This window comes from Mustela putorius, unplaced genomic scaffold (assembly GCF_011764305.1).
Source record: "Mustela putorius furo isolate JIRA1106 unplaced genomic scaffold, ASM1176430v1.1 tig00000174_pilon_pilon_pilon, whole genome shotgun sequence".
Lineage (NCBI taxonomy): Eukaryota > Metazoa > Chordata > Mammalia > Carnivora > Mustelidae > Mustela > Mustela putorius.
This window is the reverse complement of record NW_025421304.1, coordinates 28,006,848-28,018,359: the sequence shown is the minus strand read 5'-3', so window position 1 is coordinate 28,018,359 and position 11,512 is coordinate 28,006,848. Positions and strand designations below refer to the sequence as shown.

Here is an 11,512-nt window from a genome sequence, read left to right as displayed (position 1 = left end):
GTCGGACTATATTGAATGTTTTAATCCTTGAAAGCCATGTTGAACAGAAATGTGGGAGTGTTGTCTTAATTTGTCCATACCCTTATATAATGTACAAAAAATTCCGCCTTTCTGACTTCTGAGTGAAAGGCAAGGTGTAAAGAAATGCTACAGTTTTAAAATTCCTCCTGTAGGTACAAGTTAGAAACTTTGTACAGCTTTATTATCTATTTACATGTTTTGGGATCTGGTACTATTACTTTGAATGAAGCTACAGTGAAAAGGTGAGAAATGAAGCTACAGTGAAAAGGTGAGACCCAGATCCCTCTTCATCTGGCTGCAGCTAGTTGTGGTCTTCGTCTGCAGGGGGTTAGGATCCAGGAGCTTTTAGCTCTTCCACTCTAACATTATCTGACTACACGCCCTAGGTAGAAGAGCGACACTGTGATACACTTTAAGGAAGCAGAATATCAGTATCAGTATTTCTCAAACTGAGAAATGCGTAAGTCCATTAACATTTTTTAACATAACTTCAGGGGTATGTTTATTATAGTATTCCTAAAATGTGTACAAACATAAAACTATGCCCACAGCTTCTATAGAACTATAATATGTACTCTGAACTGATGACTGTTTTGGGGAGTCTAAGTCACTGCTTATGACATGGGTAGCGTTGGGGCTGTCGCAATGATAGGATGTGGGTAGGGATGCTTGATTGTTGGGAAGTGATCCCATTCTCTGCTGCCTTCACTTAAGTAAGACTGCTGCAGAGCCACTGTGCCTGCAGAGTACTGTGATGTCCCGTGGCCTTTGCTAGAACTGAATACAATTATGAAGTCTGTTCTTTGTTTATTAGCTTATGACACTTAAGGGATTACCACTTGGGAGTCAATGCAATGAATTCTGAAGCAATACCTGGTTAGAAGGTGCTAATGCTGTTTTGTTTTTTAAGATTATGGCTGAGGGGCGCCTGGGTGGCTCAGTGGGTTAAGCCGCTGCCTTCGGCTCAGGTCATGATCTCGGGGTCCTGGGATCGAGTCCCGCATCGGGCTCTCTGCTCAGCAGGGAGCCTGCTTCCCTCTTTCATTGCCTGCCTCTCCGTCTACTTGTGATTTCTCTCTGTCAAATAAATAAATAAAATCTTTAATAAAAAAAAAAAAGATTATGGCTGAAATCAAAACATTTAGGCATTCTCAGCACTCACAGACTGACATAAACACTGTCCTGATAGGTAAGAGTATGAGACCCACTCGGGGCCCCAGCTGCACCAGCTGCGCTTTGGGGACAAGGAGCTGGCCACTGGAATCTCTGAATGTCCATTTTCTTATCTCTAAGCCCCTCCCAGGGCTGTTGTGAGAACACACAGGAAGCAAGTAAATCTTTTAGCTCAATGCCAGCCATGAAGTCAGCAGGTGTTCAATTGAACCTTTTCCCTGCTTTGAGTGCCGAAGAAGTCATAAATAAAAGAGGAAAGATGGAGGGTTTGAACAATATATTCTTTAAGTGGGTTTTTGGATAGCTTTAGCAGAGTGGATCAGTAAGGGGGAAAGTAGAACAAGGATTATCAGTGGAAGACTCTGACCACTGCCTCTTGCTCACTTTATTTGTCCATTAAAAATTTTGCACACATTAACATGCTGTGCTTTTTGCTAAGATCTAGCACTGGGCAGAAAATACTCTGTTCGCTCAGGTTTGCCCCACATATCTTATTGGAGCATCTAGCAACCTGATACGAATAGGAGAAACAAATCTCTCCAGGCAAACTTTGTCTGTTTATTCAGATGGTTGTAAATAAAATTACCCAGTGCTTATTCCCAAGAAGAACTTAAAAATGATAACCCAAAGGAAGGACAAAAATGCCTCTTCTGGAGAAGATTCTATCTAGCACCCATGAAGTAGGTTTGATAAGCCCCTGAGGTTTTTTTTTTTAAAGATTTTATTTATTTATTTGACACAGAGAGAGAGACAGCAAGAGAGGGAGTATAAGCAGAGAGAGTGGGAGAGGGAAAAGTAGGTTCCCTGCTGAGCAGAGAGCCCCATGCGGGCTCGATCCCAGGACCCTGGGATCATGACCTGAGCCGAAGGCAGATGCTTAGCCGACTGAGCCACTCAGGTGCTCCATCCCTTGAGTTTTTGAGGTAAAACCAAAAACACTTCCTGTGAGCCAAGCATGAGGATATCGTGCCAGTTCTATTATGGAATATCCACGTGTGGCCCTGAAACCAGGCTAAGTTAATGATTACCCTAGCAGTTGATTAAACTGCTTGGTTTCACTAGACTGCAAGCAGTTCACCTGCAGAGGAGTCTCCAAAAAGCAACATGTTCCCTTTGCTCTTTGGGGCTGGACTGGTGGTTCTGAACCTAGTGACTTCTGCTAAGAGCCAGAAGACAGAACCCCTTAGTGGCTCTGGGGACCAGCTGCTCTTCCATGGAGCAGATCGATCTGACTTTGCCATCATGATCCCTCCAGCAGGCACAGAATGCTTCTGGCAATTTGCCCGCCAGACTGGATACTTATATTTCAGTTATGAGGTGAGTACACGGGCTCCTCTCGCCATACTGGGGACTTGTTTTTGTTGTTGTTTGTTTGTTTGTTTGTTTCCTTTTGCAAAGTGGGACAGGTTTTATTCAAATACAGGATTCTGGTTGTCTTTATTATGCTGTGATTCCCTACCTGTTAATGAAATGGATCTGCACTTGGATGGAAACTCTTGATGGATGACTAATCACTAAAACATATGGCTTGACTTCTCAAACTGGGGGCAGTTGAGGTGTGCTCAAAGCCATGGGACAAACATACTGCCTCTTCCTGGAGAGGTAATCAAATATATATTAACTCAGATTTGGAGATGAGAGAGAATCCATTTTTATAAAATAATAAAACAATATGGATATGGTACAAAGTTGAATGAAAACTTACACGAACTTTGGAAACAAACTCTGATTATTTCAAAGAAAGATGCTTCAGTTTATGGGGCTGGGAGAGCAACATTTACTCTGCTGCTTTAAGGAGTAATTCTGGCAGACCACAGAATCACTGGCTCAGGATCCCTCTATTTGGTCAGGCAGGCCTCTATTTCTTTGGGAAGGGGAATGTTTTCAAGTTGCCTGTTGATAGGCTAAGTACATTTATCCATCCTGTGGTCTTATACCACAGTGCTCAAGAATGGTGAACTCAATAGTAAAGTCAAAGGCTGTTAATTTCTTTTGTTCTTTGTCTTAGAAACCTGTTAACTTGGGGCCCCTGGGTGGCTCAGTGGGTTAAAGCCTCTGCCTTCGGCTTAGGTCATGATCCCGGGGTCCTGGGATCGAGCCCCACATTGGTTTCTCTGCTCGGCGGGGAGCTTGCCTCCTCCTCCCTCTCTGCCTGCCTCTCTGCCTACTTGTGATCTCTGTCCAAGAAATTAATAAAATATTTTTTAAAATAATTAAAAAAAGAAACCTGTTAACTTTCTAAATTTTGTTTACATAGTAAGACTATATTGATCTTATTCCATTGCACTGTAACTCAAAGCTTATTTTAAGTTAGTTTATCAGAGCCTTTTCTTATCTCTCAATTTATAACAGGACAGTAGCTATTAGTAAGCACACTGTAGCATGGGCTTATCAAGATCCAGCTTGAGAAGTGGCTATTGAATGTCCTATTTATTTGCTGTCAAGCAGCAAGTAAGCCCAAGTCTGAGACACCACCAGGGAAGTCAAAACCAAGCAAGTTCAATCAAGAACTCTACAAAAACATACGTATCAATCAATACACACCAGATGGACATTCTGAGGCAGGTCTTCCTAAGAGGAGTGTTACTGGCATTTTGGGTAATTCTTTGTCTTACAATACTGTTTCTAACGTGGTAGGATGTTCAATATTGCTGTCTCTTTCTACTCAACCCCCAACACCACTGTTGTCTCAATCCAAACTCCCAGGGAGGACTGGGCAGTACCATCCCTGATTGAGAACCACTGTGCAGATGATCAGGAATGTCAATCGTGGCATTTAGCTAGCTTTCTGTGATGTAGCAGGGGCTTTTCTCCCTCTTTAATGTGTCTTGGCAGGTGCAGCGGACACTGGGAATGTCACATGACCGACATGTTGCTGCCACTGCACACACCCCACAGGGTTTCCTCATAGACTCCTCTCAGAGTGTTCGAGGCCAGATAAACTTCTCTACCAAAGAAACAGGTCTGTTTTCATCACCAGTTACTGTAATAATCATTAGTTTCTTTGAAACTGGGTCAATAATGAGGAAGTACTGAAATTACTGAAGTACATGAGATGTAAAAGCTCTGGCTTTTTCACAGAGGGATGATCAAACAGTAGGGGGACTAAACAGCTTCAAACACCAAAAACTAGCCTTGAGCACCAACATCAAAACTTTACAGCAGATTGCCAGCAGCAGAGGCAGTCTGTCCCCTGGCAGATTCAGGACAGGGTCTCAAGGTGACTATTTTAACTCCAGAGTCCAGAAGCTCACTTTTATCTCATTGTCTCCATCTGAACAGGTTATGAGAAAGTGACCAAAATAGATCCATTTATAATACAGAATTCCAATTAACAAATTTATTTGAGGACAGCACTTCTTTCTATTCAGAGTACTTGAGGCAGTTACTAAACAGAAGACTCAGAACGAAAGGTAACGCATCACAGTGAAAATACCCACGTTCCACAACAAAGCACTTCTCCAGTCACCAGAAAATTTATACAGCCAGATCGAGTCTGTCCCCACCTTGGACAACATGGGTCAGTTTTTTGGGTTTTGCTTTTTTCTCTCGAGAGTGAGCAGGAGCACAAGCATGCACATGGGCAAGCACACAAGCAGGGGAAGGACAAAGGGAGAGAGAGAAACAAACTCCCCACTGAGCAGGGAGCCAGACATGAGGCCCAATCCCAGCACCCCAAGCTGAAGACAGATGCTTAACCAACTGAACCACCCAAGTGCCCTCAGCATGGGGTCAGTTTTAACTGCCCTTTCTACCAGCCGGGTATATGAAGAAAGACAATGTTTCTCAACAAGGACATAAAACAATCCTTCATTGTGTAGCACAGGATATTCAGCACTCTAGGTTAGTTAGCACCTTTGGCCCCTACCTGCCAAAACTGCCATCCAATCATTTTGACAATCAAATATGCTGCCACACCTTTCTAATTCCGCTTCTCCCCACTTCCACATACATACAAAGGGTGGCAACCCCCGTTCAGAATCAACACCAGTATATACCCTAAACCATCGGCTCCTGTACAAACCACCTTGCAGGAAGTTACTCCATTCAGCAGGATAGCTTCTTTCATGCAAACACATCAATTTTTTCTCTAGTCTCAAGTTCAAGATGGTATCCCCCAGTTCTAATGGTGTATAAGAAGCAGGAAAACAACCATGCTCTTAATTTCAGTTCACTTTGTCAAGCAGAAGAGCTTCAATAAGAGATGTGAGAAATATATGTTGAAAAAGACAGAGAAAACGTTTTCAATCTAGTATAGAACTAACTTAAATTTACTTAAATTTATAGAACTAAGTCACTAATATTTGGCAAAACACTATATTGTAATTTGTACTTAGTAAAATAAGTTTCATGGAAGATCATGTAAGGTTTCCACATAAAAAATTGGATCTTTCTACTTCCTAAGTAAAAGGAAGGAAACTACAGTAGCACCTTTAACACTGGTACACATGGGATGCCTGGGTGGCTCAGTTGGTTAAGCGGCTGCCTTCGGCTCAGGTCATGATCCCAGCATCCTGGGATCGAGTCCCACATCGGGCTCCTTGCTTGGCGGGGAACCTGCTTCTCCCTCTGCCTCTGCCTGCCACTCTGTCTGTCTGTGCTTGCTCTCGCTTCTCTCTCTATGACAAATAAATAAATAAAATCTTAAAAAAAAAAAAAACACACACACACACTGGTACACATGTATCTTCGGGGAAACCTAGAGGGTGTTGGATCAACAAAGGGTGGAGACCAAGCTTTAGTAATGATTCCTACAGGTTTTTATCAGCTTTGTCTAAAGAATCAGCAAAATCACTTTGGTTCGGTGCAAGTGTACCTCAATTTTGGAGTCTTCTACGAGGGGCCTGAGATGGACCACAAACAGAAGAATGAAAGAAAACAACTGAATGATACTCTGGATGCCATTGAGGTAACCATTTTGTGGGAGTAACAATATGGAAACATCCTTGGAAATAATATCACCTGAGTGAGTGCTCACCTGGGGAGAAACCAAACAGGCACAGTGATCTGAATCCTTTAATTTTTAGGACTTGGAGCTCTTCAAATTCCTCACTTGTTTTATACAAGGAGTTAGCAAACTCTGGCACACAAACTAAATCTGGTCCATTTCCCGTTGGAATGACCCATTCAGGGGCACCTGTGTGGCCCAGTGGGTTACAACCTCTGCCTTCGGCTCAAGTCATGATCTCAGGGACCTGGGATCAAGCCCCACATCAGGCTCTCTGCTCAGCGGGGAGCCTGCTTCCCTCCCTCTCTGCCTGCCCCTCTGCCTACTTGTGGTTTCTCTCTGTCAAATAAATAAATAAAATCTTAAAAAAAAACACATAAAAAAGAGGAATGGCCCATTCACCATTTTAAAGTGTACAATTCTGAGGTTTTTAGTATATTCCCAAGGTCCTGCCACTATCACATCTAATTCCAGAACAGTTTCATCACCCAAAAAGAACTACACCCCTTGGTCACTCTTCCTTCCCCAGGACCCCTCCTAGTCCTCGGCAAGCATTCATTAATCAACTTTGTTTCTATAAATTTGCCTATCCTGTACATTGTATGTATGTATCATACATATAGTGTATGAGTAGAATCATACAATGGGGCCTGTTTCCAGACTCCTTCACTTAGTGAAGTGTGTTCTCAAAATTAATCCATATTGTAGCATATATTAGTACTTCATTCCCTTTCATGGATGACTAATACTCTCTTGTATGACTGTACCACATTTCGCTTATCCACTCATCAGCTGATAGACATTTAGGTTGTCCACTTTTTGGCTATTATGAATAATGCAGCCATGAACATTTGCATGAAGTTTTTGTGTGAACGTTTTCATTTCCGTATACCAAGAAGTGGTATAATCTGCTGGGTCACATGGTCATCTGTTTAACTTTGTAACTCCTGTTCTCCAGTGGCCAAGGCAAGTTACACTCCCACCAGCATATGTGGTTTTAATTTCTCCACATCCTCACCAACATGCCACTGTCTCTTTTATTAATAGTCATCCCAGTGGGTGTGGAGTTGTATCTTGTGGTTTTGAGTTCTGTCTCCCTAATGGCTAAGACCACTGAGCACCTTTTCATGTTTTTTGGGCCATTTGTCTATCTTCTTTGGAGAACTGTCTATTCAAATCCTTTACCTATTTTAAAATTGGGTGGTCTTTTTATTGATGAGGTATAAGTTTTTTTAAATATTCTGGATATAAATCCCTTATCAGATAAGTGATTTGCCAACATTTTCTCCATTCTGTGGGATGTCTTTTCACTTTCTTGATAGTATTTTTCAGTGCACAAAAGCCCACTGCCTGTTTCCGCAAATGACACTTCACTGAAACACAGTTATGCTCATTTGACAATTACACACAGCTGCTTCTGTGCTAACAACGGCAGAGTTTGGTAGTTGCAACAGACTGTACTGCCTACAAAACCGAAAATATTTACTATCTGGTCCTTTAATAAGAAGTCTGTAGGCCCTAGTCTTCTACCATATTCGAAGAACAGAAGACATCACCAGAATAGCAATGACATACAGAGTACATACCTAAATCTAGAAATACTGTGAGACACCTGAAAGAGCTTTCTAGTTTCAACATTGAAATTTTTCGTTATAAAATTGTGTCTTTTAGGCAACCCTCCTGGGTCCCCTCCCTTTTCAGGAGCTTTGTGCTATCACTTTGCTACGGCTCAATAAATTTTGCTTTGCTGCTCACCACCAAAAAAAAAAAAAAAAAAACCAGACTTTTTCATATACAGCAAAACCAGCTTTACTAACAACTACAATAACCAACTTACTATGTATCATAAAATTATAAGTAAGCTACTCAACTTCCAGGTAACTTAGATTAGTGCTCGTGAGCACCCAGGTGAGACTAGACAGGAGGTAGGGAGGACCCTCTCTTTACTTCATTTTCTGTCCCACAGGAGAGTACACGGAAGGTGCAGAACAATATCTTCCACATGTGGCGATACTACAACTTTGCCCGTATGAGGAAAATGGCTGACTTTTTCCTTCTCCAATCAAACTATAACTATGTGAACTGGTGGTCAACAGCTCAGAGCCTTGTTATTATTCTTTCTGGAATCCTGCAGCTGTATTTCTTGAAGCGTCTCTTCAATGTCCCAAAGACTACAGACACGAAAAAGCCAAGATGCTAAGCCAAAATGACTACAGCAGCCTAGGCTCTCTTCTTCTGGGGCAGAAGCTCTGTCAAAGTTTTGGTCAAATAAGCTTTGTAGATTACTGGAAAAAATCAATTTATCTTGTTCAAACATCTGAGTCTATTGCTTTCCTTTCCTCTCCAGTTGCCTCAAAATGGCAACAAAATAATAAATGTGCAAGTTTTGATATTAGCTATTACTAAAGTGTGTACCAAATGCTACCATAAAACTACTGTTCAACATACAGCGGTCCCTCAACCTTTACTAAGTCTATCTAGAGGGTTTACACATAACCTTGGGAAGGAGAAGAATTGAAAAAAAAATGGGACAAAACATATCTGTTTTACATGTTGCATACAAAAACAGGAATTGGTAGACTGCTTTGTTGTAGTTGAAAATTTTATTTTTAGATGTCACCTTTGGAATTTAAAATAAGCAGGAAAAAAGTGTATTTAAAGAAATGCTTTATAATACAGGCAGTTTTAAAAAAACTTAGTGGAATTTTTTCATTAAAAAACATTTTAATAATTCCAAAAATAATTTTGGCAGGCATGGACAAAGGGGGAGGAGCTGAATTATTTCAGTGTCTATGATTAGTGCTTTCTGTCTAGTCCAGTCAGGTAAATAAAGGTTTGTAAGGGAAATCACGTTTTAAGAAATCAAGGTGATGAAAATAACATTAGCCTGGGATCATACCATCTAAGAAAAAGGAGAACAAGAACCAAGATATATCATCAAAACTATACTATAACTACAGGAGATCCTATCCTTAGTAATAGAAATACCCGGTATATACCACATAAAAATAATTCTTACCATTTGTTTAACACCTAACATTTGCCAGGCACTGTGCTAAGTGCTTTACAAATGTGATTTCTAATTCTAAAAACCATTCTTAGGTAGATGGTTAAAGCTGTTTTTCGAAGCAAAAGAAGAAAATAAGCTTATCAAAGTTTAATGACGCCTCTAAAGCCATACAGCTGGCAGGTGTCAGAACCAGGGTTTGAATCCAAGGTTTTCTCCCACACCACACAGAACCTACTATATAGAAAATTGGCAGAACAAATTGCTGTTATTTTATCCAAATTTCATTAGTAAAATCCCATGTGACCTACCATTCTAATATGGTAATATCTGACTTCCATGGTATTAATAAATAATGAAGAAAATCAATTGTGTTCTTATCATGAGTTTGGAAAACAGTGTTATCACAGATAACAATAAGCTAGCTATTCTTGTCCTCAGTTCCAATGACTTAGAACCTGTTACTCAAGACAAGAAGCCCCTTGATTCAAATATAAAACACAGTATTCTATTTAGTCACAAACGCAAAGATCTGAAACACTGTTTTTGAGCCATTTCCGCATAAGAATCCAGCCTGCATTCGTCCATAATAGAATATTAAACTAAGAAGTCCCTGAAGAAGTCACAGTGTTGACAAAATTCAACATGATGATGGAGCCTACACAGACACAGGAAAGAAAGCTAGGCCCTTCCACACAGCCATAAGTCCTTGCGATGATTTCGTTTTAAGTCAAAGTCTCTTCATGCCGCACATATTCCCCAATGTCTGCTTGATGAAATACCACAATCGCCATGGGGTCTACTTTCCTGCAGTCTTGTGTAGACTTTGCTGCCACCCCAAAACCCTGGGATTCAAAAGAAGAGACACTGATTCACTCAAGTCATTCAGTTGGCACGCATTGAGGGGTAGAAATAATGAAGATGAAAAAATACAGTTCTTATCTTTGAGAAATTTGAAAGGTGCTGAAAATTTAGTCTCTAAAGCGCACTGATTGAAAATACATCCTTCTTGATTAAAAAGATACTTGGTTTTTATAACAGCTACCATCTCTACTCACCAAAGGGACGTCTGCCATGGAGTACACCACCACTCCCTGGTACTGACAAGTATTTTCAGTGATTCGACCCAGTCCAGATTTCAACACATGGTTCCCATACAGGAAGGACTGCTCTGCTCCAGGCTTTATCCACACTTTATACTATAAAAAAAAAAAAAAAAACACAAAAAACAGAATTAAATCCAAGAGGCATTAAAATCCTACTTGCTGTATCTCTGCACATAAGCCAGCTGCTGGATATGTTGAAAGCATTTTAAGGAAAAGAGAAAAAATGGATGGTTATCTCAAATTATTCACGCCCTAAAGAGAACTGCCAGAAAGTTCTTTCCTCAACTCTGTAATCTCTCACACGGATAGTTTAAAAGCTCCTTTTCTGGATCCCACTATGCTCTCACCAAAGCCACCAATTTGCTTTTCTTGAGTGGGGTCTGCATAGGCTTTTCTACTCTGCTGGACATAACTAGGACTATGCAACCATACAGCATCCTCATGCCAGAACCCCAACCATGCCCAAGCAGCAAGCCCTGCACACATCCCCACGAGCTGGCACGGACTCCGTGACAGAGAAGCTACCCGATTATCTGCGTTCGGACGTGGCCCTCATCTTTGCCTTCCTTCCTCCCCAGTGGCCGACTGAATACCACCCTACAAACCTTGGCATAGGGTGCAAGGTAATCCAGAGCCGTGATGTGCAACCGGAACTTGTGAGTCTTAGTGAATTTTCCGAAGCAGGTCCCCAGCGACACTAGCTTGTCCCCAGAGATGTTGGCCGCCAACTTCAGGATCTTCTCACTGAAGGGGTAAGGAAGAAGAAGGTGTCAGATGGGAGAAGCTGGTGGGACCCAGTTATCCATCCGGGGCTCCTGTCGTCCACCCGGCACCGCCTCACCTCACATAGTACACACGGTCGTTGTGTAGCCTGAAACAGTAGGCGCCGTCGGGCCTGTCGACCAGCAGCTGAAGGTTCTCCCCGATGCTGAAAGCAAAAGGAGGGCTGGAGACAGCGCCCCAACAGCCTCCTCCCGGCCCCGCGTCCCCACTCTACCCGCCACACACACATTTCCCCTTCCCCTCCGTGCGCTCTTACTATTTCGCTATCTTCTCAAACATTACTCGGGTCTCTTCTTCAGTTAAAGGCCGCATTTTCCCGCTGGGTTACAACACCGAATCCGCGTGCCTCAGAGGCCGGAAGCGGAAGTCAGCCGCCGGCCGCTCCCTGGCAACCCCAAAGCCTGCCTCTCTAGCCGCCGTCAATTTGGTCCCTGCCCTAGTGCCCCGCAGCCTGGAGGACCATCGGCAAAGCAA

At 42.1% G+C, this 11,512-nt stretch overlaps 2 protein-coding genes across 6 annotated transcripts in view; one reads left to right on the top strand and one right to left on the bottom strand.

The window, feature by feature from the left end:
- The window catches only part of NIP7 (nucleolar pre-rRNA processing protein NIP7), a 58,172-nt gene extending 46,712 nt beyond the window's left edge, over window positions 1-11,460 (bottom strand). Inside the window, exons 1-5 of one of the 4 annotated variants that reach the window (XM_045076236.1) lie at window positions 11,295-11,460; window positions 11,097-11,183; window positions 10,861-10,999; window positions 10,208-10,348; window positions 1,055-1,098 (exon numbers count right to left, since the gene is read on the bottom strand). In XM_045076236.1, coding sequence (XP_044932171.1) covers window positions 1,063-1,098; window positions 10,208-10,348; window positions 10,861-10,999; window positions 11,097-11,183; window positions 11,295-11,350 — 459 coding nt within the window. In that variant the 5' untranslated portion in view covers window positions 11,351-11,460 and the 3' untranslated portion in view covers window positions 1,055-1,062. Of the gene's footprint in view, window positions 1-1,054; window positions 1,099-9,284; window positions 9,995-10,207; window positions 10,349-10,860; window positions 11,000-11,096; window positions 11,184-11,294 lie in introns of those variants that run through there. The other 3 variants (XM_004744537.3, XM_013052277.2, XM_004744538.3) reach the window with 3 other exon arrangements.
- On the top strand, window positions 2,071-8,456 carry TMED6 (transmembrane p24 trafficking protein 6). 2 transcript variants are annotated; one of them, XM_004744536.3, is made up of 4 exons: window positions 2,071-2,511; window positions 4,036-4,156; window positions 5,952-6,103; window positions 8,109-8,456. In XM_004744536.3, the coding sequence occupies exons 1-4, from the start codon at window positions 2,299-2,301 to the stop codon at window positions 8,340-8,342; spliced, it is 720 nt and encodes a 239-aa protein (XP_004744593.1). In that variant the 5' UTR covers window positions 2,071-2,298; the 3' UTR covers window positions 8,343-8,456. The 2 variants fall into 2 exon arrangements, with proteins under 2 accessions (XP_004744593.1, XP_004744592.1); XM_004744535.3 differs by having other exon boundaries at window positions 2,075-2,511; window positions 4,030-4,156.
- Window positions 11,461-11,512: the final 52 nt, after the last annotated feature.

Bases quoted from the DNA above. Each gene is read 5' to 3' on its own strand.
- TMED6 (XM_004744535.3), top strand. From the start codon at position 2,299: ATGTTCCCTTTGCTCTTTGGGGCTGGACTGGTGGTTCTGAACCTAGTG. The intron at 4,157-5,951 runs GTCTGTTTTCAT...TGATTCCTACAG, and splicing joins CTTCTCTACCAAAGAAACAG to GTTTTTATCAGCTTTGTCTA. The intron at 6,104-8,108 runs GTAACCATTTTG...TCTGTCCCACAG, and splicing joins ATACTCTGGATGCCATTGAG to GAGAGTACACGGAAGGTGCA.